This window comes from Lepidochelys olivacea (assembly GCF_965140295.1).
Source record: "Lepidochelys olivacea isolate rLepOli2 genome assembly, chromosome: 11".
NCBI classification, from domain to species: domain Eukaryota; kingdom Metazoa; phylum Chordata; order Testudines; family Cheloniidae; genus Lepidochelys; species Lepidochelys olivacea.
The window spans coordinates 80497728-80523022 of NC_140421.1; the positions used below are offsets into that span (position 1 = coordinate 80497728).

At 51.1% G+C, this 25295-nt stretch overlaps 2 protein-coding genes across 2 annotated transcripts in view; one reads left to right on the plus strand and one right to left on the minus strand.

Moving 5' to 3' along the window:
- LOC311528578 (E3 ubiquitin-protein ligase TRIM39-like) overlaps positions 1 to 25295 on the plus strand; it is a gene marked incomplete at both ends in the record, with an annotated part of 424825 nt that overhangs the window by 302939 nt on the left and 96591 nt on the right. The gene's annotated exons all lie outside the window — the stretch shown is intronic.
- LOC311528159 (uncharacterized protein) lies at positions 1912 to 7166 on the minus strand. Its single transcript, XM_084642860.1, has 2 exons — positions 4243 to 7166; positions 1912 to 4157 (listed from the first exon to the last, which is right to left on the minus strand). The coding sequence occupies exon 1, from the start codon at positions 7002 to 7004 to the stop codon at positions 5682 to 5684; it is 1323 nt and encodes a 440-aa protein (XP_084498986.1). The 5' UTR covers positions 7005 to 7166; the 3' UTR covers positions 1912 to 4157; positions 4243 to 5681.

A 25295-nucleotide genomic window follows, 5' to 3' on the forward strand; every position in this document is an offset into this window, starting at 1 on the left:
AGGCTCACCGTGAACATTTGTGTCTATGCATCTTAGGAGAACTCCTTCCTGCTTAGATAGAAAAGCTTCCTTTGCTTTCTTTCTTTTTGCTGAATGCTGCCCCAGAGGGGCGTTTTCTTCTTTCACTCATGGCTGCTGTTCTGGGCCAGCTATAGTGGCTCCCGGCACTCAATTGAAGGGGACAAATAAGCAGGCTGGTAGCAGCGCCTGAGTGAGGGAAGATGTCAGCGTCTTAAGGGCCTAACTGGCTCCTACTACTTCAGCTGACGGCCTGTTCTCCTTAGGTTGCTTCAGGGAAGCAGCAGGAAACAGGAAGCTCCCTGAGATGCTGGAGTTAATCAGTCCAGGCTCCTGGGGTGCTAGAGAGGTACATAAGAGGCTCCTTCTCCTCTCTCTCCCTGTAGCTCTGCTGCTTTCTGTTATTCCCTGTCACCTTTTCTCCTACATGCCTGTCATGTCTCTTGTGCCCTCCTTCCTCCAGCACAGCACTCCACCCTCTCTGTGCATCTAGAGCAGAGAAAATCCAGATGCACCAGCAGCAGACACCATTTTCTACACTCTGGGTCCTAGTGGCGCCCCCCCACAGTCTGGCACCTGAGGCGGCCGCCTCAGTTTGCCTCATGGTAAGGCCAGCCCTGTTCAGACTGTCCAACTTCTATCACACTCCTTATTCTCTGAAGTGGGAGGATGAGCCTTGTGTTAGGAAAGTGTTAAATACACAACTTACGCTCAAAAGTCTGCCCCAACCTGGACAGGGACCTGCCAGGCCCAGAATGCTGTCACTGCTCATGAATGGCTGCAGTGCACAAGAAGAGACCAGCTCCGAGGGACACCTCTCGCTCATTCAGCAAGAAAAGCACACACAACTTACCTGTGCTAACAATCCAGGGATGCTCAGCAGCACTTACAGTGTGGGTTCGTTTTCCGACCTGCTGGGAATGCCCTGCGCGATGCCCGCACTGGGATACCTTACAAGGCCTGCTTTGTATGTAAGACCGCGCTGATATAAAAATGAGGAGTACTGTATGGGGGTTCTGGGACTCTCCCCCAAGGTATAGAATGTTACACCCTTGTTCATGGCTTGTGTTCTGGATTAGTTCCCTCCCTCCTTTTCTCTGGTGATAAATATTCATAATTAATAATTGGGTTGTGACAATCAGGGTCCAGACACCACAGGGGGCAAACAGCGGGTCTGAGCCCCAAAGAATAAGCTGTCGGATCAACTGGCTGTATACAATATTATTGTGCTGTTGAAGTGTGTGGAGTAAGGTATCCTGTGTAAAGGGGTCCGGTTCTCCCGCAGGGGAACCCAGTTTGTCACATGGCGTACTTGTCTTGTCTTTAATCGTGATGTGCCCTCAGTGATGGCAACAATCCCAAATTCACATCCCCGAGCTGGCGCTGAGATTAGGCCTCTGCCATTTCTCTATACTATGATGTGGGAGGAGAAAACCACTTGGCGCTCAATGCCCGAACACACCCCTCTGTACCCACAACCTGCAGTGGTCACCGAGCCATGCCAGTTAGTCCATGCCCTGGGATCTCCTCCTCCTGCCCACTAACACAGTGTGTGTCTTGGGGAAGCGCTCACCGTTCTGTAATCAGAGATGCCGTTTTGACCCCTGCCGTTGGAGGGAAGGGAGAGAAGTTGTCCTCCATGGGAGGCGTGGGGGAAGAACCCTCCACAGCTGCAGGAGGAGCAGAAGTGGGGCTGGGGGTGAAGGACAGATGTGGAGCTGGTGGGGCAGAATTGATGTGGGTCTGGGAGTCGGGGCAGATGCCAGGGTGGGAGGGGGGCACAAAAATTCATAAGGGGCTGGGGAGACCTAATCAATGAATAGGCTGGGGATGGACAGATGTGGGGCTGGGCGGGTGCAGAGTTAATTGATTGGCATTTGGGGTGGGGGTGGGGAGAAGCCGGAAGCTCCACACTTTCTGGCAGCCCTTTGTACAGTGTTGTGCAATAGGACCGCAGTTCGGTGTGGAGGCCAAATTCCCTTTACTCACGCTATGTCAGGGAGAGTGTGTAGGGAGCACATACAGACACACACATGGCAGGGGGAGCTCAAACTGAGAAGACAGACCAAAAAAATACGCCACCCTATACACTTCCTCAAGGCATGACTTTGGGGCAGCCTCATGCTTTCTGGGGGGAATCTGAGTCGTGATTTTGAACGTTTGGGGTTGGCCACGCTGAGCTCACACACTAGGGCAGTGCCAGCCATTTGGGTCTCTCTGGGGCATGCGGTTGGGTGCCCTATTTGTCAGTCAGGATCCAGATCCAGTTCCCCCCACCCCCGGCAAGGCTCTGTGTGTGTCCTTCGAGGCTAGGTATGTGCCCCCTCTTTAACTTCCACTCTGTCTCTGCTGCTTTGCCCAAGCCCCAAGCTGGCCAGCTGGTGACACAAATAATATGTCATCTTTGGTTCCATAAAATCCCTCCACCGAGCTCCCAAAGGAACAGAAAAGCCAATATCCCCCAAGGGTTCAGTGCACCAAATATCTATTCAGTTCGCAAAAGTTCTGAGCATTTCACTCATTCCAGCCTTGCACCAGCCCACAGTTCTTATCCCCAAAGGAGTTAACAGGGACTCTCTGGATCCTTGCTGCAGAGAGCAGAGGGGAACCCAGAACAGAAAGTTTGGGGCATGGTGTGATCATTTCAATGGCATTAATGGGCCCAGAGAGTCAAAGGTATTAACCTAGCCCTGTCACTGTACAGCAGGGACACATGGTGAGTTCTATCCTTGCAACAAAGCCCGTTGCCAACTGTGTCCACATATCTATTCAGGGGACACCATCACAGGGCCTAATCACATCAGCCACACGATCAGAGGCTCCTTCACCTGCACATCTACCAATGTGATATATGCCATCATGTGCCAGCAATGCCCCTCTGCCATGTACATTGGTCAAACTGGACAGCCTCTTCGTAAAAGAATAAATGTACACAAATCAGATGTCAAGAATTATAACATTCAAAAACCAGTCGGAGAACACTTCAATCTCTTTGGTTACTTGATTACAGACCTAAAAGTTGCAATTCTTCAACACAAAAACTTCAAAAACAGACTCCAACGAGAGACTGCTGAATTGGAATTAATTTGCAAACTGGATACAATTAACTTAGGCTTGAATAGAGACTGGGAGTGGATGGGTCATTACACAAAGTAAAACTATTCCCTCCCCCCCCCCCCGCCCCACTGTTCCTCACACATTCTTGTCAACTGTTGGAAATGGCCCACCTTGATTATCACTGCAAAAGGTTCCTCCTCCCCGCCCCCCCCCCCGCTTTCCTGTTGGTAATAGCTCACCTTACCTGATCACTCTCGTTACAGTGTGTATGGTAACACCCATTGTTTCATGTTCTGTGTGTATATAAAATCTCCCCACTGTATTTTCCACTACATGCATCCGATGAAGTGAGCTGTAGCTCACGAAAGCTTATGCTCAAATAAATTTGTTAGTCTCTTAGGTGCCACAAGTCCTCCTTTTCTTTTTGCGGATACAGACTAACACAGCTGCTACTCTGAAACCTGTCATGGTGAGTTCAGCGACCATGGCCTGCTCAGAATCATGACAACACACTAGAAAATCCATGCCACGGTTTAATAATTGATTGATTAGGCTACACATGAGAAAAAGGATTGAAAACAAAGCACAAATCATTCTGGGACTGAAATGGAGCATTAAGGAAGAGAAATTTAATCGAAGCCTCTGCAAGCCCCTTTTTCAGAGGGAGGATATTGGTTAGAGTATCTCGTCCCGTTGGGAGACCCTTTGTACTGGGGACGAAAGGACTAGTTCTGTGGTGGGGCTCTGAGCTGATTCCTGTGAATGACGGTTCCCTTTCCTGATCTTGACAAGACAGACAGACACAACGGGGGAGACGAGACAGCACAGTATGAGTGGGGGAAATACAGCTTTGGTTGATGCTGTCAGGACACCAGGTGGCTGGTCAGTCACGGATGTAGGCTTTGGCTCTGGGCTGGCAGATTGGCCATGATACCTGTTGCTCTTGCCCCGGCTCACTACGCTGGTCAGGGACCTCATCTGGCTGGTCTGGCTAGGCCCCTCTCCTTCACTGGTCCTTACTGGAAAGAGCCTCCTGTCACGCTGGCGCCATGTCGTGCAGCTGGCTGCAGGGTCGGGAACAGCTGAGAGAGAGAGATACGAGGGGAGGAAGAGAATAGAGAAAGGAAAACGATACGTGAGGAGAGCGCAGACAGAGCAGGAGCTCACCTGTATCAAGCAGGGTGTTTGCTGGTCTAGCAGTGATGGCCAGGTGTCCTCGCCAGGGTGCTGGCCTGGATGGCCTGGTGATCCAGGCTCACCAATGAAGGACAGAGTCTCTGAAGCAAACCAGAGGCCTGCTGGCTTTTCCCCCAGGAGTCCACTCCACACTTTCTGGTCCCCAAAGTCTCCTTTTGAAGCTCTAAAAAGGATGAGTGGGGGAGGGGGAATGGAGAATCCCCTCATTAGTTCATTCACTAATTATCCTGATTTCTGACACACCATGTTTGGTCAATTGATTTCTGAGTCTGTCCTTCCTTGGTTTATCAGTCACGATCCTAATACAGTGCTGGGGTTGCATTTTTGTTTGGACGAATCCTGTCTTTCTGATCCCTTCTCGTAACCCTCCTATCTATCATCACTGTTACAGGTTATTGCAATGTTTTCTGAACTTCCACCCACGCCACGTCCCTGCACGTGATCTGACAATTAGGAGAGATCTGCAGGTCCCAGTTACTGCAAGGGTATCTTGGTAAAAGTGGATCAGATTGATAGATTAATATACATCAATGAGGCAGAAAGGAACTTTCTAACCATCATGTCTGAGCTTCTGGGCCACACAAGCCAGAGACCCTCACCTAGAGATTCCTGCACTGAGGCCAGTATCGTGTTGTTGGATGAGAACAGATCTTTTACCACGATATCCTAGACCTAGCCTGATTTAAAAACCTGAAGTGACAGAAAATCCATCACATTCCCAGTACATTGCTCCAGTGGCTAATCCCCTCACTGCTTAAAATTTGAGCCAATCTGTGGAAAATTCCTGCACAAAAGGACTTTTAAAAACTATCTGAATGATGCCATCGTCGACTTTTCCCAACCAATTCTGATGACAAAGCTTAAATGCCTGTGTTTTGGGTGCACAAAATGAGAAGCTTTATGGGGATAAATTTCAAACCACCTAGGAGATTTAGGAGCACCACTTCCAGTGACTGCTAATGAGACTTGTGCTCCTAAACTCCTGAGGCACGTTTAAAAATGTCCCCCGATGGTGGCTCATTTCGGAGAGGCCGGGTGCTCAGCACGCTGTGCAAACCACCCTTTTTTAAAGTGTCTGAAGTCGGTCATCCAAAGTCTGTAGTTGGTTTTAAAGATGGAGCCCAGTCCTATTGCATGGAGACCTTCGAACCCAGGGCAGCCGGTGGAAGAGACTCTCCTGTTGAAATGGCTTGAAGGTGCTGTCTAAGATTCTGGGTCGGAGGGAGATTTTTTTTTTATGACATTTTAAAATCTAAAGAGACAGATAGAGGAAATGGGTGGAGTCTCTGCATCCGTGGGGCAGGGCCTATAGCACTAATAGATTAAGGTAGCTGGTTCATTTCTTCTCTGCTGTGGTGTGAAGGAGCCAGACAAGCACCCAGTTGCCCCTTCCCTCCCCAGTGGGCATGTCACGGGGTGCACTCCCTCCAGGCTGCCTTTGGGTCCTGGCTGTAACACCACTGGTAGTCAGAGCTGTGGTACCCACAGTAGTGCTGGGGGGAGCAGCAATAGTCCCAGTTGTCTCGATAATCTGTATAGCACCAGAAGTAACTTGTCTCATAAAGGCCACAGGGATGGTCAGCCCGACAGGCCTTCCCAGAGACGGTCACCGTGGAGTACTGGGGTGAGCATTCTGTGGTGGAACCATCTCCTCGTGGGCACTCGTATCGTTTAGACCTTGGATCTACTGTGCACTTCTCCGTACAGCAGTAATCCCAGTCATTCTTGTAAGACGTGTAACACCAGCTGTATTTGTATCCATGCTCGCCACAGGTCTGCCCAACACAGCTCCACCCTTTGGCTGTTACACCAGAGTTCGGCAGGTGTTTCTGCTCCTGGAGGGTGCAGACTCTGTCCGAAATCCCGGAAGCCTTTGCCACTCCAGCCACAGCAGGGGCCAGCACACAGGCCAGGTTGTCCTGTTCGTACGTGTTCTCAAACTGACTGTGCCAGTCTGCCAGGCTGGAAATACCCATCAGGAACCCAATGCTCGTCAGCTGCATCTTGTTCTGATCCAAGTTTGTGCTCGTCATCACCTGGGTGGTCTCCCTGTCCAGTTTACTCCTTTTCGCCGGTGGAAGGAGCTGGGAGTAAGAGTCTATTACAAAGTTCCGGAAGCTGTTGTACAAGGCTTTCTTTACTGCTGACAAAACCTGTAGTCCTTTCGGGCTCCTGGAGCCACAGTCATCTGCAAAGACCTCGACTGGCTCAGAAGTCTTGTACAGATGTGAAAGGTTTGTGTTTAGCTGCTCCACAGGGATGATTTGAAGACTGGATGCCTCCTTGTTCTCTCCTATGAAGGAGAAGGAGAATTTGCGGTTGTTGTCCCAATGGTCGCAGCAAACAGCTGTCCAGATGTGGGTGGGCACCGAGACCCGGTTGTATGGCCGGTTACGGTCCCCTTCCTTGTCCTCCCCCTCTATGGGGATTTTCTTACTGTCACTGGGAACAGCCCCTGTCACCAGGTACGGGGTGCCTCCCACATTTCTGCAGCTCCCAGTTAGCTGTGTCTTGAGGGTTTCCTCCAGCCTGTACCAGTGGATCCGGTTGAAGCAGGGGTCCATGGGGGCAGCGTTGGTGAGGGTGAAGGTGGCTGTGCGGCCATCATTACACTGGAAGGCGTTTGGGTTCAGGTGCCCCCGGTCGTATGACGTGTCTTCATAATCCTCATTGACGGCCTGGCTGGATCTCCGCTCGTCCAGGCTCAGTGCTGACTCAGCCTCCGTCTTCATTTCTGGGGACTTACTCGGATCAGCCAGCTGGAGACACACAAGGTCAAAACATCTTGGCTTTGTTTGGGCTTCCCCTTCCTCTCGTGGGATCTCACACAGACCCTGGACCCGCCTCTCCCCCAGAATCTCACCCCTGTCCCTCCCTCCCTAGGGTCTTCCTTCCTTCCCTCCCTCCTTCCCCCAGGATCCCCCCCTTCCCATGCCTCCCCCCGTCTCCTCCCTCCTCCAGGAACATCACTTCCTGCCCCTCCCACCCCCAGGATCCCACCCCATTCTCTGGAATCCCACCCACAGCCCCAGTGTGACAGAATTGGAGATTTTCTGTAATGGTTTTCTGAATGCTGTGCAGGGCAGTGACTTACGGGACTAGGGATTGCTACCCAATAGGCATAGAAGCATCAAAATGCCAGGACATGAGGGGTGTGTGTGTCACGTAGCTGTCTGGGGAGGAATGACTGGGTCACGGAGGGTTTGGCAGAGACAGTGGAAACCCTAGTGGCTGGGACCTTCACACCTCATGACCCACAGCCAGGAGGAAGGAGATCCCCCCATCTTTCTTCAGGGAAGCCCAGCAAAGGCCTGAGATGGAGAACAAAGGGGGAAGGTGTCACCTGGAAAGGTTATGAACTGAGCTCACAGAGACACAGAGACACAGGACTTATGCCTTAGACTGATGGATAAAGATACAGAGAGACAGGGCCAAAGTGATTCCTTCCTACACAACAGCGTGGCTGGGTGCAGAGCTGGCTGGGCCAGGGTGGACCATGTCTTCCCCTTTGCTTCCCTCTGCTAACCTGAAGACTTCATAGAATATCAGGGTTGGAAGGGACCTCAGGAGGTCATCTAGTCCAACCCCCTGCTCAAAGCAGGACCAATCCCCAACTAAATTATCCCAGCCAGGGCTTTGTCAAGCCTGACCTTAAAAACTTCTAAGGAAGGAGATTCCACCACTCCCTAGGCAATGCATTCCAGTGTTTCACCACCCTCCTAGTGAAAACGTTTTTCCTAATATCCAACCTAAACCTCCCCCACTGCAACTTGAGACCATTACTCCTTGTTCTGTCATCTGCTACCACTGAGAACAGTCTAGAGTCATCCTCTTTGGAACCCCCTTTCAGGTAGTTGAAAGCAGCTATCAAATCCCCCCTCATTCTTCTCTTCCGTAGACTAAACATTCCCAGTTCCCTCAGCCGCTCCTCATAAGTCATGTGTCCCAGTCCCCTAATCATTTTTGTTGCCCTCCGCTGGACTCTTTCCAATTTTTCCACATCCTTCTTGTAGTGTGGGGCCCAAAACTGGATCCAGTACTCCAGAGGAGGCCTCACCAATGTTGAATAGAGGGGAACGATCATGTCCCTCGATCTGCTGGCAATGCCCCTCCTTATACATCCTAAAATGCCATTGGCCTTCTTGGCAACAAGGGCACACTGTTGACTCATACCCAGCTTCTCGTCCCCTGTAACCCCTAGGTCCTTTTCTGTCGAACTGCTGCCGAGCCATTCGGTCCCTAGTCTGTAGCGGTGCATGGGATTCTTCCGTCCTAAGTGCAGGACTCTGCACTTGTCCTTGTTGAACCTCATCAGATTTCTTTTGGCCCAATCCTCCAATTTGTCTAGGTCCCTCTGTATCCTATCCCTACCCTCCAGCATATCTACCTCTCCTCCCAGTTTAGTGTCATCTGCAAACTTGCTGAGGGTGCAATCCATGCCATCCTCCAGATCATTAATGAAGATATTGAACAAAACCAGCCCCAGGACTGACCCTTGGGGCACTCCACTTGATACCGGCTGCCAGCTAGACATGGAGCCATTGATCACTACCCGTTGAGCCAGACAATCTAGCCAGCTTTCTATCCACCTTATAGTCCATTCATCCAGCCCATACTTTTTTAACTTGCTGGCAAGAATACTGTGGGAGACAGTGTCAAAAGCTTTGCTAAAGTCAAGGAACATCACATCCACTGCTTTCCCTTCATCCACAGAACCAGTTATCTCGTCATAGAAGGCAATTAGATTAGTCAGGCATGACTTTCCCTTGGTGAATCCATGCTGACTGTTCCTGATCACTTTCCTCTCCTCTAAGTGCTTCAGAATTGATTCCTTGAGGACCTGCTCCATGATTTTTCCAGGGACTGAGGTTAGACTGACTGGCCTGTAGTTCCCAAGATCCTCCTTCTTTCCTTTTTTAAAGATGGGCACTATATTAGCCTTTTTCCAGTTGTCCGGGACCTCCCCTGATTGCCATGAGTTTTCAAAGATAACGGCCAATGGCTCTGCAATCACATCCGCCAACTCCTTTAGCACTCTCGGATGCAGTGCATCCGGCCCCATGGACTTGTGCGTGTCCAGCTTTTCTAAATAGTCCCGAACCACTTCTTTCTCCACAGAGGGCTGGTCCCCTCCTCCCCATGCTGTGCTGCCCAGTGCAGTAGTCTGGGAGCTGACCTTGTTCGTGAAGACAGAGGCAAAAAAAGCATTGAGTACATTAGCTTTTTCCACATCCTCTGCCACTAGGTTGCCTCCCTCATTCAGTAAGAGCCCACACTTACCTTGACTTTCTTCTTGTTGCTAACATACCTGAAGAAACCCTTCTTGTTACTCTTAACATCTCTTGCTAGCTGCAACTCCAGGTGTGATTTGGCCTTTGTGATATCACTCCTGCATGCCCAAGCAATATTTTTATACTCATCCCTGGTCATTTGTCCTGTCTTCCACTTCTTGTAAGCTTCTTTTTTGTATTTAAGATCAGCAAGGATTTCACTGTTAAGCCAAGCTGGTCACCTGCCATATTTACTATTCTTTCTACACATCGGGATGGTTTGTCCCTGTAACCTCAATAAGGATTCTTTAAAATACAGCCAGCTCTCCCGGACTCCTTTCCCCCTCATGTTATTCTCCCAGGGGATCCTGCCCATCAGTTCCCTGAGGGAGTCAAAGTCTGCTTTTCTGAAGTCCGGGGTCCGTATTCTGCTGCTCTCCTTTCTTCCCTGTGTCAGGATCCTGAACTCGACCATCTCATGGTCACTGCCTCCCAGGTTCCCATCCACTTTTGCTTCCCCTACTAATTCTTCCCCGTTTGTGAGCAGCACGTCAAGAAGAGCTCTGCCCCAGTTGGTTCCTCCAGCACTTGCACCAGGAAATTGTCCCCTACACTTTCCAAAAACTTCCTGGATTGTCTGTGCACCGCTGTATTGCTCTCCCAGCAGATATCAGGGTGATTGAAGTCTCCCATGAGAACTAGGGCGTGCGATCTAGTAACTTCTGCGAGTTGCTGGAAGAAAGCCTCGTCCACCTCATCCCCCTGGTCCGGTGGTCTATAGTAGACTCCCACCACGACATCACCCTTGTTGCTCACACTTCTAAAATTAATCCAGAGACTCTCAGATTTTTCTGCAGTTTCATACTTGAGCTCTGAGCAGTCATACTGCTCCCTTACATACAGTGCAACTTCCCCACCTTTTCTGCCCTGCCTGTCCTTCCTGAACAGTTTATATCCATCCATGAGAGTACTCCAGTCATGTGAGTTATCCCATCAAGTCTCTGTTATTCCAATCACATCCTAATTCCTTGACTGTGCCAGGACTTCCAGTTCTCCCTGCTTGTTTCCCAGGCTTCGTGCATTTGAGTATAGGCACTTGAGATAACTTGCTGATCGCCCCTCTTTCTCAGTATGAGGCAGGAGCCCTCCCCTCTCACATGCTCCTGCTTGTGCTTCCTCCCAGTATCCCACTTACCTCAGGGCTTTGGTCTCCTTCCCCCGGTGAACCTAGTTTAAAGCCCTTCCCGATGCTTCATTCCAGTTGACTAATAACCCTTCTGGTCTGTTTGGAAAAGGCTGCCGGGTGTCACTGCAAATATCTGCCGAGGTGCATTGATCCCTGAAGAGGGGACAAGTCTCTGACCAGGAATCTACCTCAACTGGATTTGCTGGGCAGAGCTCACGGTGTGAAGCTGGAGTGCTGGACCCCAACAAGGCTCAGTCTCAGTGGCACTGAGGCTGTGAGGATCGCCCTTAAGGAACAGTGGGATCCTTGGTGGGAGGGGGGTTGTCTGGCCCATTAAAGGGGTATCTTCAAGAGATTATTTAAAAGCTGGGGCATAGCACAGATCCTGGGGAATCCATGAGAGTGGGTGCAGAGGGTGGGACATTGAATGCACCAAGAGTATTCTGCAATAATTAACTTGCAGCAGTAAAAAGAAGTTTAGTCCCAGAAGACAGCAAGACATGACATACATCCACCTTCCTGAGACGAGCATCACTGAGCTGGGCGGGAGGAGAGGGGTATGTGCTGGGAAGTTAAACGAGCTGCAGAGGATTGCATCGCTGGAGCAGGATGATCAAGCCAAGATCTAGGGTCCAGACCCAGACAGAGATCCAAGAGAGTCCAAGAACAATGAAGGCAGCAGCAACTGGGCGTCCCACGGCCCAATTCCCCGTGCGGCAGGGCGTCCCACGGCCCAATTATCTGCGCGACAGAGCATCCCATGGCCCAAGCTCTCTTGAAGAGTGACCCCTCCTGTCATAAATATAAAGGGAAGGGTAAACCCCTTTGAAATCCCTCCTGGCCAGGGGAAAGCTCCTCTCACCTGTAAAGGGTTAAGAAGCTAAAGGTAACCTCGCTGGCACCTGACCAAAATGACCAATGAGGAGACAAGATACTTTCAAAAGCTGGGAGGAGGGAGAGAAACAAAGGGTCTGTGTCTGTCTGTATGCTGCGCTTGCCAGGGACAGAACAGGAATGGAGTCTTAGAACTTTTAGTAAGTAATCTAGCTAGGTATGTGTTAGATTATGATTTCTTTAAATGGCTGAGAAAAGAATTGTGCTGAATAGAATAACTATTTCTGTCTGTGTATCTTTTTTGTAACTTAAGGTTTTGCCTAGAGGGGTTCTCTATGTTTTTGAATCTAATTACCCTGTAAGATATATACCATCCTGATTTTACAGGGGGGATTTCTTTATTTCTATTTACTTCTATTTTTTATTAAAAGTCTTCTTGTAAAACACTGAATGCTTTTTCATTGTTCTCAGATCCAAGGGTTTGGGTTTGTGGTCACCTATGCAAATTGGTGAGGCTTTTTATCCAACATTTCCCAGGAAAGGGGGGGTGCAAGTGTTGGGAGGATTGTTCATTGTTCTTAAGATCCAAGGGTCTGGGTCTGTAGTCACCTAGGCAAATTGGTGAGGCTTTTTACCAAACCTTGTCCAGGAAGTGGGGTGCAAGGTTTTGGGAAGTATTTTGGGGGGAAGGACGCGTCCAAACAGCTCTTCCCCAGTAACCAGTATTAGTTTGGTGGTGGTAGCGGACATTCCAAGGATAACGGGGGTAATATTTTGTACCTTGGGGAAGTTTTGACCTAAGCTGGTAAAGATAAGCTTAGGAGGTTTTTCATGCAGGTCCCCACATCTGTACCCTAGAGTTCAGAGTGGGGGAGGAACCGTGACACCTCCCCTTTTCCTTCTCCACCCATTTCTCCTTGCACCCCCTTATTCATGGGCTGCCTAAGCAATTCCGACCCCTGGAGTGCATTAGACAGAGCTCTGGGACTGACCTGGGGCTCCACAAACCACTGGCTCATCTTCTTGGCCTGCCCTGGGCAGGCAGCATCACCCAGCTTGTACGCCGACCAGCACGGGATCCGGTTGGCCCTGTCATAGAGGGTTGCAAAGTAGTATAGATTGTTGTACTTCTGGCAGATCTCGGCTGTGTTAGCCACGTCCAAGCCCTGTGGCTCAGCTCTGTGGTAGAAAAAGTTTCTGCAGTCACTGAACGACCCCACTTCAGCCAGCGCCAGCCCCACCCACAGCGAGACGCAGCCCAGGAGCATCAGCAAGTCCATGGTTCTGTTGTGGAAAAATGACCACGCGTTGTGTTTGGATCAGAACCAGCCTGAGGCCCACTTATTTCAAGCATGTGCATGCAATTGAGAGACAGCCAGGGCACGCTGCTTTGCCAAATACAGAAACACAGGAGCGTATATAGCTTAAAACCACAACCGGTTACACTTCCGCATCGATATTTTGCCTTATTAGGAATCTATTAAAACAAGCGCCCTTATTTGGGCTATAGAAAAACAAGCTTTTTCCTGTTATTCACAAGTGTTTCTCTTGTGGTTTAACATCTTTTCTAACACTACTGTTGTGGTTATACTTTAACATGCCTGTCTATTACAAATTGTTCTGCTTAAAATTTTCCATTCTGCCCCCCCTCCTGCCCCTTATACACAGGAACAAGCTTGACTATTGTCTAAGGGCTAGACAGGCTTGACCAAAGTCTGAGGTCTATTAAATTATCCTTCTCAGTTCAGTGAGACATCAGCACTGAGTGCTGGGCACCTGCAATTTGTCACACCCTCGCTAGGTCCCCTCCTATTTATAGGATCCTGGGAGCTGTGTGTGATTTTGTTCTTTGCAGGCTCCTTGCCAGGGGCTAGCCAAGTAAACACATCCGATGAAGTGAGCCGTAACTCACGAAAGCTCATGCTCAAATAAATTGGTTAGTCTCTAAGGTGCCACAAGTACTCCTTTTCTTTTTGCAAAGACAGACTAACACGGCTGTTACTCTGAAACAAGTAAACACAGTGACTCAGCCTCTCCCAGGCCTGCCTCATCTGTTCTCAAATCAAGGTGAAATCTGAGCATGCCAGTTTTTGGAGCCAGCATTAACATGCACCCAGGGATGCTGGGCTCTCTCTGCCTGCCCAGAATGCAGCTGGAGAGATGTTTTTCAAGGATGGAAATGGATTGTGGGACCAGCCTTGCTCGCTGTGGGCAGGCAAATCACAAAGAGTTTTAAGCAATGGGAGATGTCTGAGATGGGATTAGAGCAGTGCCATGGTGGAAGAGGGGTTCCTTGGAGGCGGGGTGTCATGGATCCACAGGATGGGTGCTACCCCCAGCTTTTAAACAGTCTCTTGGAGGATTCCCTTCAGTGGGCCAGACCCCGAAGGGGTCCCACGCTTCCTTCAGGAGAGGTAATGCAGCCTCACCGCCTCCTGGATTGAGACTGAGCCTTTGGGCTCCAGCCCTCCAGCTTCACACTGCGAGTTCTGCGTAGCGAGTCCAACTAAGCCCGACTTCTGGGCAGAGACCTGCCCGCCCTGCAGGGACCAGTGCACCTCAGCCAGCATTTGCAGGGACACCCGGCAGCCTTTTCCAAGTAGAGCAGGGTTTCTTAGTGGGCCGGGACCCAGCATGGGGAATCCCTGAGATCAGCAGAGAGAAGCCACAGGTAAGATTAAGCCAGGCCTCCCTTGGGCCCTGCTGCTGTAGGAAAGATCTCTGCTCTCACTGCCTTTGTCTGTCAGTCCCAGATGCAGAGCTCTGTGTGTCTATGAGCTCAGCACTTAGCCCCTCCCCGACACCTTTGCCCTTTGTCCTCCTGTTAGAGATCTTTGCTGGGCTTCCCTGCACAGAGGTGGGGGGGATCTCCTTCCTCCTGGTCCTTGGCTGCTAAGTGTGAACATCCTGGCCAATGGGAATTCCTTTGTCTCTCGGATCCCCCGATCCCTTGTGTGCACTCTGTATGTTAACAACTCTGCTCACCAACGAGGTGTGCGTGTGTCACACCCCTTGTCCCTTCCCTTCACACTCAGTGTATAGCTGTGCAAAGTCCATGGGAACCTGGAGAATATGACCAACATTCCTATCTTTGTCACATCTCTTCCCCCTTCAAGACCAACTGAGCAAGGTCACTTTTACCAGCGACCACGGGCAGTTCAAGGCCACAAACGCCATCCAGCGATGCCAACAACAATTTCCCATCCTGGTGGTGTCTGGCGTACTAGGCACTTTCAAGATTCTTACAGTCCAGTTTCCAGTTCATGGTTCCGAGCAGTTTTATGTCCTCCCCTGGGTCTGGGCTGTCAGATGACACTTGTAGGGTGCACATGGGGAGTTTTCATGTGGCTCTTTTACCACCCTGTTACGCTGGCAGACCAGGGGCCAGCTCATGCCAGAGCCCCAGGCCAAGTCATTTGTGTATTAGAGAGCAAAGTGATTGTTAAATATATGAGTGTAGCTGGTGTTTCAACTTCATGAAAACTAATGGGCTGTTAACTTCATTGTTTTCATTTATCTGTGGCGGATTATGGTATGGTCTGACGGGGCCTGTGCCCAGTAGCCCTGGTCAACTTAAGGGCCCCACAGGAGTGCCAGGACTCTGGCCCCACCCCTTGCTCCTCCTTCCCCTCGCCCCCCAGACCCTCAGCCCTGCTCCTTCTCTCCCCCCCGAGACCTGGCCCCCAGGCAAGCCAGACAGTGAATGAATATATCCCCCCACACTCTCTCCCTGCGTGGATCCTGACCCAACCCCCCTCTCCCTTCCCCTCCCAACCCCCACGTGGAGCCTGGCCCGAGCCCCCTCTCCCTTTCCCCCAGAGTAGGGATTTCCCTACACCCCCTCTAGGGAGGGTGTACACCCCCCTAAAATTTCCACAACACCCCCACCCCCCAGTTTTGTAAACTAGTTACATGCAGTGTTGCCAATTTAGTGATTGTTTGGAAAATTAAAACATTAATACACCCTTTAAAAGCATATAAAGTGTATGATAAAATACATGTATCTGAAAAAGTATAATAGATTTGAAAAGTATGAACACAAACTAACTTCCTTATACAGCTGTTGTTTTTTATGACAATGTCAGTGCATTCATGCCGGTGATGTTGGCCAACCTAATAATTTCAAATGATGATTTGTAAGCAAAGTCTAAATGAGCTCTCCCTGACAGCTAGGTGATGAGCTGGGGGGAAAGGCTTCAGGACCAGTTGGTATTTACATTCACACCTATCTACCTAGGTATCCAGCAAACAGAGCTGTGTTGCCCAAGTGATAGATTTTGGCTAGGGTTGGGTTACAAATCCCTTGAACAGGGGGGTAGGGGAAGAAATGTTGTTGTTCTTGTTGTCTGAGTAAAGGGCAGTAGAAGTGCACTTAGCCTGTGCTGACTGAGGGCATCGAGAGAGCGGGTGGGGACAGGTGTTTTGCTTGATGGTGTGCCTGAGTCACAAGTACTAGTTGACCTGCCCCTCTCCACTGATTAAAGACAGAGCTGATTAGGCTCCATAGAGGGTCTTTTGTTCTGTTCAGTGACCATTGCAGCTGAAATCACTGAGAATCAGGTCTAAGTGCTTAGACCTGCTGTGGGACAGGATTTCTGTGGCAGAGACGGCCCAGTCTGCACTAGCAGCGAGGTTCCCGCACTGAGAGCTCGGCTGAAATCACTGAGAGCCGGTGGAACCTCAAGAGACCAACTCGCAGAGGTCACAGGGGCAGGTGGCAGCCGAAGGTGACGGCGCAGGGCCACGGGCTACAGAGCGATGGAGTGAACGGTGGCACAACGAACAACAGCGGCCAGAGCGAACAGTGAGCAGCTGGAGGAACGAGCAAGGTGCCTTCTTGGCCCCCACCTGGGAGATGAATTCATGTGAAAGCACCTCTGAACTCCGAGTCTCCACTGACCAAGGACAACACCGGTGAGTGTTCATGAGGCTGTTAAGAATGCTGGAGACACAACGCAGTTCATGCGACCAAACATGGCTGTGGCATCCTACCTTCTATTTAAGCAAGAGATGCCACAAAACTACAAACTGGAGACCAATGTTAAGTGAATTGACACTTGTTCATCCTGAAGTTGAACACTGGTTCCGAACAAGACCAGCAAATGCTCACCGTCTTTCTGCAAGAAACCAACTGACTGGCTAGACACATGCGGTGCAACAGTGAAAGACTCAACAGTTGAAAAAGTGAAGAACTCTCTCACCACATTCAAAAAATTTGCATGCATGGCTGATGAACGCACCGATGCAAATGGTCATAAAATATTAAGTCATTGTGTACGTTATCTTGATGTCAGTGGTAGGCCAGTAGATGCATTTCTAGATGTTCAAGTTATAGAAGACACATCGGCGGCATCTGTGACAACCCACATCTTAGAAGAGTTAAATGCTTGTCAGTCGGACCCCAAACAGATGGCTGCTTGTGCATTTGATGGAGCTGCAGACTCCTCTGGAAGACATGGTGGAGCACAAGCTTTGCTCAGAGAAAAGTGTAACCCTAGTCTCTCCTATACACACTGCAGAGGTCATCTACTCCAACTAGCGCTAATACGAGCTGCAGACTCTTCAAAAGACATTTAAAAAGCTATAAATTTAATATCTTCATTACAGACTTTTTTCAGCAAGAGTCCAAAAAGACTGAATATCTTGGAAAACATAGAAGATACACTGGGACTGAAGTTCAGATTAGTCCAACCTGGGAAAGCCCTCTGGCTTTCTCATGAGCGATCCTTGGCTGTTGTCTTAAAATTATTCCAGCCGGACTGGCTTTGGAAAGTACCAAGATGAGATGGATCTAAGTAGTGAGGCTGGTGGATTACTTTTGCGACTACGTTCAGAGAAGACTATTGCCATTTTCTCTCTTGTAAGTCTACTGTTGAAACCACTTGGGTCATTAAACAATGCCATCCAGGCATCTGCTACAACAGTAGTAGATCTTTGTCCAGCAATAGAAGATACGTTTGGATCAATCCGAGAGCTAGCCATTGAAAAAGTACTGGAAGAAGCAAAGATTTCAGTCCAAAAGTTAACTAATGAAGGCATTTATATTGAATCCTTAAGTGAAGAGGACAGGAAGTGTTTGTCCTGAAAAAGTACTGAAAACTGAAAAAGTACACAGACTTGTTTTGCGTGGCAACCCGGGGAGCCTTCCTCCCAGAGCCTCACATGGAGCCTGGCCCAATCCCCCTCTCCCTTCCCCCAAGAGCCCCACATGGAGCCTGGCCCAAACCCCCTCTCCCTTCCCCTCCCAACCCCATGTGGAGCCTGGCCCAATCCCCCTCTCTCTTCCCCTCCCATCCCCCATGTGGAGCCTGGCCCAACCCCCTTCTCCCTTCCCCCAAGAGCCCCGCATGGAGCCTGGCCCAACCCCCCTCTCCCTTCCCCTCCCAACCCCACGTGGAGCCTGGCCCAACCCCCCTCTCCCTTCCCCTCCCAACCCCATGTGGATCCTGGCCCAATCCCCCTCTCCCTTCCTCCCAGAGCCCCACATGGATCCTGGCCCAACCCCCCTCTCCCTTCCCCCCAGAGCCCCGCATGGAGCCTGGCCCAACCCCCCTCTCCCTTCCCCTCCCAACCCCACATGGAGCCTGGCCCAACCCCCCTCTCCCTTCCCCCCAGGGTCCCGTGTGGAGCCTGGCCCAACCCCCCTCTCCCTTCCTCCCAGAGCCCCATGTGGAACCTGGCCCAACCCCCCTCTCCCTTCCTCCCAGAGCCCCACATGGAGCCTGGCCCAACCCCCCTTTCCCTTCCCCCCAGGGTCCCGTGTGGAGCCTGGCCCAACCCCCCTTTCCCTTCCCCCCAGGGTCCCGTGTGGAGCCTGGCCCAATCCCCCTTTCCCTTCCCCCCAGGGTCCCGTGTGGAGCCTGGCCCAATCCCCCTCTCCCTTTCCCCCAGAGCCCCGCGTGGAGCCTGGCCCAACCCCCCTCTCCCAACCCCATGTGGAGCCTGGCACAACCCCCCTCTCCCTTCCCCCCAGAGCCCTGCATGGAGCCTGGCCCGAGCCCCTCTCCCTCTCCCTCCCAACCCCACATGGAGCCTGGCCCAACCCTCCTCTCCCTTCCCCTCCCAACCCCACATGGAGCCTGGCCCAACCCCTTTCTTCCTTCCCCCAGAGCCCCACATGGAACCTGGCCCGAGCCCCCTCTCCCTTCTCCCCGGAGCCTGACGTGGAGCCTGACCCGAGCCCCTTCTCCCTTCCCCACAGAGCCCCCAGCGGAGCAAAGCCGGTTTATGGCAGCTGGGGATCTGGGGTGGAATAGCTGCCTCCCAAAAGAAGAACTGGTTTTATTGCAGCTGCAGAAATAATCCACTGCCCCAGATAACACAGACGTTGCCGCCCAGAAAATCAGCCCTTGTGTAATCTCTCCTGTTGTTCTATTTTTGTATTTATTTGAACAATCCACATTGCACTTTGCTTTGTAAAGGCTCGAATTCCCCGAAGTGGGGTGGTTTACAGTCCGGAGCACTGGCCCAATCTGAAGCTGCGGGCACAGAGTATTTCCAAAAGAAAACGTGACCCACTGCATCTGCCACGAATCGATTGCCCAGAAAAATGAACCCAGGGTGGAGATTTCAAAGGAGCTCAGCTGGGTCCTGCAGTGCCTGAGAGGACCACAGCCTTCCTCTGATGGTACCCAGCAAAGCCTCTCTTCAAGGGTACCCATCACAGCCTGTCTCCAATGCCAGTCTTGAAACTGGGCCATGCATCCTCTCATTGGCCCAGCAGTAGATTGACACAGACCATCACTGGGTAGCGGTTTGTCCTGGCTGGACATGGCACCTGCATCACCCCTGATCTCACATTTGGGCCACTCCCACGGCCAGACACCCCGGAGGGAAAGGGTGACCCACACCACCAGCAGGGCGCTGTGAGTCTACTGAGGCCTCAGGCCTGGTGTCAAGGCCATAGCCTGTTTGAGATGTTGTTGACTGGGGAGAGAGGGGGGAATTAGAGAATGCAGGAAGGGAGATGTACTGTACTGTGGGCCTGTCTAAAACAAGCCCTGTGTAGTGCCCGTGGGGCTGTCTCACAGGAGCTGGACACGCTCCGAGCTGCATGCTCAGAATCTGGGAGCCATCTAGTTACGTAGCTAATAGAGAGAGCTCTGGTTAACCTCTATGGCAGAGGTTCTCAAACTGGGGGGGTGAGACCCCTGGAGGGGCACAGAATGTATTCTGGGGGGGGGGCATGCAAAACTTTAGGAAACAAACCTTACTGTGCCCGTTCAGAGCTGAGCTCCTGCAGAGCAGCAGCTGCTGGCCGGGCGCCCAGCTGTGAAGGCAGCGTCGTCTCCAGCAGCCGTGGAGAAGTAGGCATCGCATTGAAGGGTATTGTCACCCTTACTACTGCACTGCCGCTGTCTGCCGCGCTGCCTTCAGGGCGGGGTGCTCGCCTGGCAGCCGCCGCTCTGCGCTCTGGCTTCAGAGCTGGGCGGCCGGAGAGCGGTGGCTGCTGGCCGGGTGCTCAGAGTGGGCTGGGGAGCGTAAACTACTGCAGCGACAAAGAAGGGCAGGGGGCGCAATCCTTGCCCTAGATCCCTGGCCTCCTTCAGAGTTCCTAAAGTACCAAGGCTGCAGCAGACTCACAAGGAGATTGTCTCAGCTGCCTGGCCCTGCTGGAAAGCCCCACAGAGCTGCCCACTCTCCTCTCTGTCCCCTCTCTCTGCCTGAGCAGCAATGCATTGCCTGTCCCCAAACCAGCCCTTGCACAGTCTCCAGTGCTGCTCAGTTTTTGTATTTGTTTTAACAGGGCACTTTGCTCTTAGGGCCTGGGCTTCCCCGAAATGCTGCAGCTCAGAGGAGCCATGTTGCTTTAAGCTCAGGAGAACGGGCACAGTCTGAAATTCCACCCACCGGGTATTTGCAAAAGTGAGCATGGCCCGTGGTGCGCGCTCAGGAAAATTCAAAGGGGTGCAGATGGGTCTCGCAGTGCCTGAGATGGGGCCCAGCCCCAGCTCCACTCTGCCTCCAGCACAGCTCCTTGGGCTGCTTGTCTGGCTCTCTCTGGCTGCTGCTCCCATAGGCGCCGACTTCTGCTTGCACCCCTGGGCGCTCAGCCCCCCACCCTGACTCCACCCTGCCCTGCCCCATTGCAACCCCTTCCCCGCCTCCTCCCCTGAGCACGCTGCATTCCCGCTCCTCCCCCCTCCCTCCCGGAGCTGGCTACAGCTGTTTGGCGGTGACAAGCGCTGGGACGTAGGCGGAGGAGCGGGGACGCGGCGCCCTCAGGGGAGGAGGTGGGGCGGAGGTGGGGCGGGGGGAGGCGAGGCAGGAGCTTGGCTGCTGGTGGGTGCAGAGCACTCACTAATTTTTCCCTGTGAGTGCTCCAGCCCCAGATCACCCACGGAGTCGGCGCCTATGGCTGCTCCCCTTAACTCAGCCCCGCTCCACTCAGCCACCTCCAGCTCACATGAAGGACAGGACCCCATGGTCCTCACTGCCTCATTGGCCTGCCTGCCTTGTCAACCAGGTTGACCTGGAGCATTGGCTTCCCCCCTTTCACCCTGGGGACTGTCAGTGTTAGGGTCTTGATTTCTCATCACCCCTTCTCCATTCTTTTGGTGCCAGAAGAGGGCAAACCAAAAAACCCCCAGTCCATTTCAGTAAGGGGACACAGGACTCAATTAATAAAGAATTAAAGGGAGGTGGTGTAATTATGCAAATCAACAAGGGTTTATAGAAAATACATCCTGTCAAACTAACTTGATATCTGTTTTTGATGAGATAACAAATTTGGTTGATAAAGGCAACAGTGTTGACATAATATACTTACATATACAATCAGTTGCACACCTAAAAAAGGGGAAATGACTGCCTAGGAAGGAGTACTGCGGAAAGGGATCTGAGGGGGTCATAGTGGATCACAACTAAATATGAGTCAATGAGTGTAATGCTGTTGCAAAAAAAGCAAACATCATTCTGGGATATATTAGGAGGAGTGTCGTAAGCAATACAGAAGAATTTTTCCACTCTACTCAGAACTGATACGTCCTCAGCTGGAGTATTGTGTCCAGTTCTGGGCGCCACATTTCAGGAAAGATGTGGACAAATTGGAGAAAGTCCAAAGAAGAGCAACAAAAATGATTAAAGGTCTAGAAAACATGACCTATGAGAAAAGGTTAAAAACACTGGGCATGTTTAGTCCTGAGAAAAGAAGAACTGGGGGGGGGGGGACCAGTCTTCAGATATATTAAGGGCTGTTCTAAAGCAGACGGTGATCGATTGTTCTCCGTGTTCCCTGAATGCAGGACAAGAAGTAATGGGCTAAATCTACAGCAAGGGAGAATAACTAACCCTAGGTTAGTTATCAGAAAAACCCTTCAAATTTTTAGGGTAGTTAAGCTGCACAGACACACGGTGACCCAGATCAGGCCCCCGGCGCGCCAGGCGCTGCACAGACATACGGTGACCGAGATCAGATCCCAGCTGGGGTCAATGGACCGTGGTTCCATTGGAGTCAATGGGGCCAGATCCCAGCTGGTGTAAATCAGTGTTGCTTCACTGGAATTAATGCCAGTTTACACCAATTGATTGTCTGGCCCAGTACTTTCTGCTCTGTAAAAATATACTATTTGTTGCCATGGACAAAGTGCCTGGATGGTTCAAGGTAATACAGTAATACACATACCGACCGGATTCTCCACTCCCTCAGGCCAGTGGAAATCTGGAGTAACCTCACTGGAGTCACTGGGCTGGTTATACAACGTAGCTTCCACTGGCCCCACGAGGCTATTTTGCAGCATAGTGATTCTCTTCCAAAAACTGCCCATGTCACCTGAAGCCTCCATGCTATCTGTACTTGGGGGGTAACCATCGCTCCCTGCCTCAGAGGGGGCTGTGAGGGTGAACTCATCATGCTCAAAGTGTGAGATGTTCAGACACGACAGTAATGGGAGCCAGATAAGCACTGAGAGCTCCATCCGTCAACAAAACCCAGCCCCCATTGCTCTAACGAACCAGACCCCACTCTCCTCCCAGAGCCGGGGAGAGAACCCAGGAGTCCTGGCTCCCAGCCCCCCTCGCTCTAATCCACTAGACTCTACTCCCCTCCCCTCCCCGAACCAGGCATGGGCAGTGGGTGAAGCTTCCACTTGGGAAGGAGGCAGTAATTCCCAGCCCGCCTCTTCTGCCTTTGCCCCCGCCCATACTCCACTCCTGCTCTGCCCCAGGCCATGCCCCTTGCTCCGCTGAGGCTCCACCCCCTCCCCACTGTTCCCTCCCCCTCCCCACCACCGCGTGCTTGTCCCCTTCCAGCCAAATTCCTGAACCCAAGTAAATGATATTTGAAAAAAAAAACCCTCCACTTTTCTGCAATTTCTTTCTAAACAAAATGGAGCATATTCTCCACTCTGTGCAGATGGTGTGTGCGAAGACTAGACATGCAGCAGGTACCTAATTAAAAGCACTAATCTTGGGAATAAAAAATGTCAGTCATAGGTTTTTTTTATATGTGGATAGCGGACATGCGGGCAGCCTGCAAGTGCCCCAACCCCTTCTCGTTGATCCTGGGGAACATATAATGGCAAGCAGCAGTGAAAGCTAATTGAGAAAGCTCTGCCCTTTCTTCACACAGTAAAACAAGGTGCCGGGCCTCACCCTGAGCTGGCATTTGCCCCCTGACAGGAAGAAATAGCTGGAACCAGATGGCAAAAGCTGCCCCCTCATTTTCACTTCACACAGACTAAGCTGGAGCACTTCCCGTGTTTACACGTTCACCAGCAGCAAGTGCCTCAGGCAATGAATAAGAACTGCCCAGAGACATGGCTCCTGGCAGGAAAATAAAGGCTGGCTGCTACTTTAACAACGACACCCGCTCAGCTCACAGAACCAAGGAGGCAAAAAGTCCCACGGAGGCAGCATGGTGATGCCAGCTTTATGCACCAGACCAGCAGACGCTATATCCCGAGGGGTGAAGGAACCAAATCCCCAACCCCATTCTCATGAGGAGCTGGCCACCAGGCAAATGCAATCTCCCATCCACTGAAAAGAGTTGAGTCCTATCCTGCCACCATGTCCCTCCTCCCTCTGCCCCGTTCCTTCCCTCCACACCCTTCTCCCCCCACCCCCGAGGCTCCTCCCACTCAAACTCTCCCCCCCCCCCCCGTGCTCCCCCTGCCCATTCCAGAATTTGAACAAATACAAAACACCTAATTGCCCCCAGCCCATTGCTTATCCGTGGGAATGCTCTGAAGGGCTCTGGCCCAGGGGGATCCATTGCTCCTGGCCATTTATTGCTCCTGGCCAGTTATTGCTCAGCCTCAGCCGCCCAGTCCCACTTAGCTGGCACTGGCCCAGAGGACAGGACAGCATCGGGTGTCTGGTGCCATAAGTGATCCAGCCCTTCCAGCAGCACACTGACTGGGCTGGCTGGCCTGCCTGCATCTTTGCCTAGCCCTCCCGCCTCCTACTTTGAAAGTTATGATGGGAGCAGGCCTGGCCAGGCCCTGCTTCCCCGCTTCCGGCCAGCTGCTCCAGCATCACACAGTGGGAGGAGGTGTCATCCCATGAGAGTGACCAGACAGCAAGGGTGAAAAATCAGGACAGGGGGTGGGGGATTGTCAAGGTTCCTTCCCCACTCTGAACTCTAGGGTACAGAGGTGGGGACCTGCATGAAACCCCCTAAGCTTATTTTTACCAGCTTAGGTTAAAACTTCCCCAAGGTACAAACTATTTTACCTTTTGCCCTTGGACTTTATCGCTGCCACCACCAAGCGTCTAACAGATATATAACCGGGAAAGAGCCCGCTTGGAAACATGTTTCCCCCCAAAATCCTCCCCAAACCCTACACCCCCTTTCCTGGGGAAGGCTTGATAAAAATCCTCACCAATTTGCATAGGTGAACACAGACCCAAACCCTTGGATCTTAAGAACAATGAAAAAGCAATCGGGTTCTTAAAAGAAGACTTGTAATTGAAGAAAAAAAGTAAAAAAGTCACCGCTGTAAAATCAGGATAGTAAATACCTTACAGGGTAATCAGATTCCAAACATAGAGAATCCCTCCAGGCAAAACCTTAAGTTACAAAAAGACACAAAAACAGGACTCTACATTCCATTCAGCACAACTATTTTATCAGCCATTTAAACAAAACAGAATCTAACGCGTATCTAGCTAGATTACTTACTAAGTTCTAAGACTCCATTCCTTTTCTGTTCCTGGCAAAAGCATCACACAGACGGAGAGAGCCTTTGTTTCTCCCCCTCCAGCTTTGAAAATATCTTGTCTCCTCATTGGTCATTTTGGTCAGGTGCCAGCGAGGTTACCTTTAGCTTCTTAACTCTTTACAGGTGAAAGGGTTTTTCCTCTGGCCAGGAGGGATTTTAAAGGTGTTTACCCTTCCCTTTATATTTATGACAGGGGTATAAGAGCCTATATAAGAGAAAGACCCCAAAATCAGAACTGTCCCTATAAAATTGGGATATCTGGTCACCCTACGTCCCATAAAGTCTCAAACTGAAATTCTCCTGTGATCCAGGAGGAGGGCCTACTGCATGAACAAAACATAAAGGTTTGGGAATTGTAAAAAACACTTTGAAAAATTGCACTTCTAAGCACTTTCCATTTGAGGACCTCAAAGCACCTATCCAAAACCAAGGAATTTACACAAACTCCTGTGAGGCAGGCTTGTGTTCTTATTATCCCTGTCTTTCAGATGGGGAAATTGAGGCACAGGCTAATTAAGTCCCCTTTCTGCTGCCTTTTTAAATCAATGGAAAGACTACCCTTGAGATCAAGCC

What these genes read in the sequence shown, in the direction of transcription:
- LOC311528159 (XM_084642860.1), bottom strand. Translation starts at nt 7,004, where the DNA reads ATGAAGACGGAGGCTGAGTCAGCACTGAGCCTGGACGAGCGGAGATCC.